At 32.0% G+C, this 3,297-nt stretch overlaps 1 protein-coding gene across 1 annotated transcript; it reads left to right on the forward strand.

Moving 5' to 3' along the window:
- Positions 1–550: 550 nt before the first annotated feature.
- Positions 551–2,730, forward strand: LOC102659390 (transcription initiation factor IIB). The gene is made up of 2 exons (XM_006579625.4): positions 551–1,451; positions 2,522–2,730. The coding sequence occupies exons 1-2, from the start codon at positions 551–553 to the stop codon at positions 2,662–2,664; spliced, it is 1,044 nt and encodes a 347-aa protein (XP_006579688.1). The 3' UTR covers positions 2,665–2,730.
- The last annotated feature ends 567 nt before the right edge of the window (positions 2,731–3,297 follow it).

The following is a 3,297-nucleotide window of genomic DNA, read 5'->3' on the forward strand; positions in this document are numbered from 1 at the left end:
TTTTGGTCAACAATCGCATCTCATTAATGAAGATTCACATCAATAATTCTAGGTAAAGAATCACATCTCATGCCTCTAAATCTCTTCATGAAAAATCACATATATTTATACTTCCACTTTACATTAATAGACACATAATTTTATAAGAAAAAAATTGGCATTAATCTTGAAAATCTCTCACATCAATTAATATATATATATATATATATATATATATATATATATATATATTTGACTATCTTTAATTTAAAGAAACATTAATTTTACCAAACACTGCCAATTAATGATTTACACTACATGACAAATTAATTTTAAAGATGTATTGCAATTTTTTTTTCTTTTTTAGCATTGATCAGATACATGGAGTTAATTCCATTTATTACTGATTCGGTGGATGATGTAATTTTTCTGTAAAAAAACCGCATCCTCAAGAAGATTATGTTAATAATCCAAAGCTCTGCCAATATAAAACAACACCAAGCCTCCCTTATTCACATAAAACCATTTCATTCATTCATTCTTCAAATTAAGCACACAGAAAAATACACATATGACAGCTGATGAAGAGTATTGCAGTGACTGCAAAAGCTACACTCCATTAGTGTATGATCACAAGGCTGGGGACTCAATCTGCTCAGAATGTGGCTTGGTTCTCGAGTCCCGTTCCATAGAAGAAGAAATACCAAAATTGAGACTCTATGGGGATAAACTTGAGGATGATGATGATGGTGGTGGTGACCATGAAGATGAAGATGAGCATCAAGAACAAGTATTCAGTGTGAGTGACCCTTTCAACCCTTTACTACTTACTAGTGGAGCTGACCTTACCACACTTGTTACACACCCCTCCTTGTATGACAATAACAATAGTGATATGGTAAAAACTTGTAAGAATCAACGGGGAATCAAGAATTCCAACAGGGCTGCCAAGAGAAAACTGAAGAGAGATTGCGATCTCGTAGCCGCGCTCTTGACCATGGAACAAATGGCTAATAACTTAGGCTTGGCTAGGAGCATACAAAATCATGCCAAGGAACTCTACAAGAAGGCAGAAGATAGAAGGGTATTTAGGGGACGGAGAAGACATTCAAGGGCCTCTATGGTGGCATGCTTGTACTTGGTATGTCAAGAAGAGGGATTTCCAATGACTTTAAAGGAAATTCAAAGTGTTTCTGGAGAAGCCAAAGAGAAGAATAAGCATATTAACAAGGCCATAGGAGTGTTCAAAAAGCATTTTCAGGTGGGCAGAAATTATGACAAGACACAGGCCTTGGACTTAGGTGAACGCCTGTGCACCGATCTTGGCCTTGGCAACCATGTCATCAAAGCTGTGAGAGAAGTGCTGCAAAAAGCTCTGGAGTTAATTGAAAGGAGCAGACCTTCTTCCGTTATGGCAGCAACTATATATATGGTTGATCAACTTTCTTCAGATAATATGATGCATTTCCGAGGTAGGGTTTTCTTTTGATTTCTCTTGCTTTAGATATCTAAATTCTAATATGTAAATATAAGGGTCTGAATATTACTTATTCTTTATTAAAAATTACTCTTGAATACTCAGAATGCTAATTTATTTACATTCAGTGAGAGAGCAACAAAATGAGAAAAGTATATGTATGATAAATGATATAATAATATGATAAGAAGAAACAGATAGAAAAACATAAATGTTAATTAGATGTTTGAAAAAAAATCAACTTTTGAAAAATCATTGTTATTATGAGATGGTCTAACTTACTATAAATAAAAATAAGGTTAAATCTTATAAAAGATATTGATGCGATTAACTATATACTTCAAGATGGTTGATATAATTTTTTAAAAATTGACCTCATTTTTAATTGGGATAAGTTAGACAGACCTTTTATTTCTTTTTAACTAAGCTATTTTGATATATCATATATTACTTACCATGTTTACATATTTCTCTTTTATTTGGATCTCTTAATATCTTGGTGTCTAATGGCATATAGGAATCTAAGTATATCATTTCCCTTTTCCAAATTCTAGAGTTTCATATGAAATGTTCAAGTTGATTTTATTTTTCTTTTCCTTTCTTATGATCAAACACTCTGGTGGCATAGTTTTTTTTTTTTTCTACTTCTTTTCTCCTCAAAGAAACTGTTATTCAGCGTGCATAACTCTGAAACATGAAATATGTAAAGTGAAATTCTTACATATCCATTTGTGTATCAATCTTTTTTTTATAATGTTTGTCTATCTATATAGACATACACGTGATGAGATAAAAAAAATAATTTACATTCTAATTGATTGAATTTTTATGTTAAAATTTTTGTCTAAACAAGAATAATTTTCCTTTTTTCTTCATCCCTCATTAAATTTTTAGATTTTTTTTGTAAAATATATACTTTTATGGAATATGGTACATTACAATAAAATATATCAACAGGCTATTGAAACTTGACCAATTCCTCATATGAAGTGTTTTGTTTTATTTGTAATCCAAGTTTTGAATTTCGTATGTATCTTGATGAGAATTTGTATTTAATTGGGATAGACATCAAAGAAGTTGCAAAAGCTTGTAGACTGAAGGAATATACAATAAAGAAGGCATATAGAGATCTTCATGCACTTGCCTTTGTTCTGATTCCAAGCTGGTATGCCAATGCTGAGGACATAAAGCGACTCTGCAATATTTGAAGCCCATCTTCCACCCATCTTTACAACAATTTTAGTGCTCCAATTCTATTCTTATGTATGTTATAAATTAGACAATGATTCCACCAACAAACTAGTTTCGGTATATATAAAAGCTTAACTTCTATTACAAGAATCTATTTAGAATACAATATTCCATCTTTTCTCTCATTTGGATATAAATTTAACTATAAGAAATATGTTCCCGGTATTAGTGGTTTGCTTAGCTTCACTTTGCAACCTTCATCTAGTTAGTAATGAATCAATTTATCTCTTTTGGCATTAGTCTCAATAGTCTCTCATCTTTGTTTTCACTTTCTACTCTATTTCTATCATTGTCTAGCTATAACATGTGAAGGTTCTAAAACATGGCCACGACTGTGATTTGGACCACAACATTTTTTAACTGTTTGTGACCGTAACCTGTCAACAATTAGGATTGCAACGTGACATATAGGTTGGGAGGACGTCCTCAACATGAGATTCTCAAAGTATATCTTAAATCAGGAGATATTGTTGTACCTAAGAAATCAATAAATGAGTTTTTCCCTGCTTGTTGTCTTCATGAGCACATTGTCTCCCCTAACACGCATCTCGAGCTATTATTTGTTCCCCATATAATCTATTGTATGATAG

Source organism: Glycine max, chromosome 5, assembly GCF_000004515.6.
Source record: "Glycine max cultivar Williams 82 chromosome 5, Glycine_max_v4.0, whole genome shotgun sequence".
NCBI lineage: Eukaryota > Viridiplantae > Streptophyta > Magnoliopsida > Fabales > Fabaceae > Glycine > Glycine max.

What these genes read in the sequence shown, in the direction of transcription:
- LOC102659390 (XM_006579625.4), top strand. Translation starts at nt 551, where the DNA reads ATGACAGCTGATGAAGAGTATTGCAGTGACTGCAAAAGCTACACTCCA. An exon ending in TAATATGATGCATTTCCGAG is followed by an intron (nt 1,452 to 2,521) that starts GTAGGGTTTTCT and finishes TAATTGGGATAG; the next exon opens with ACATCAAAGAAGTTGCAAAA.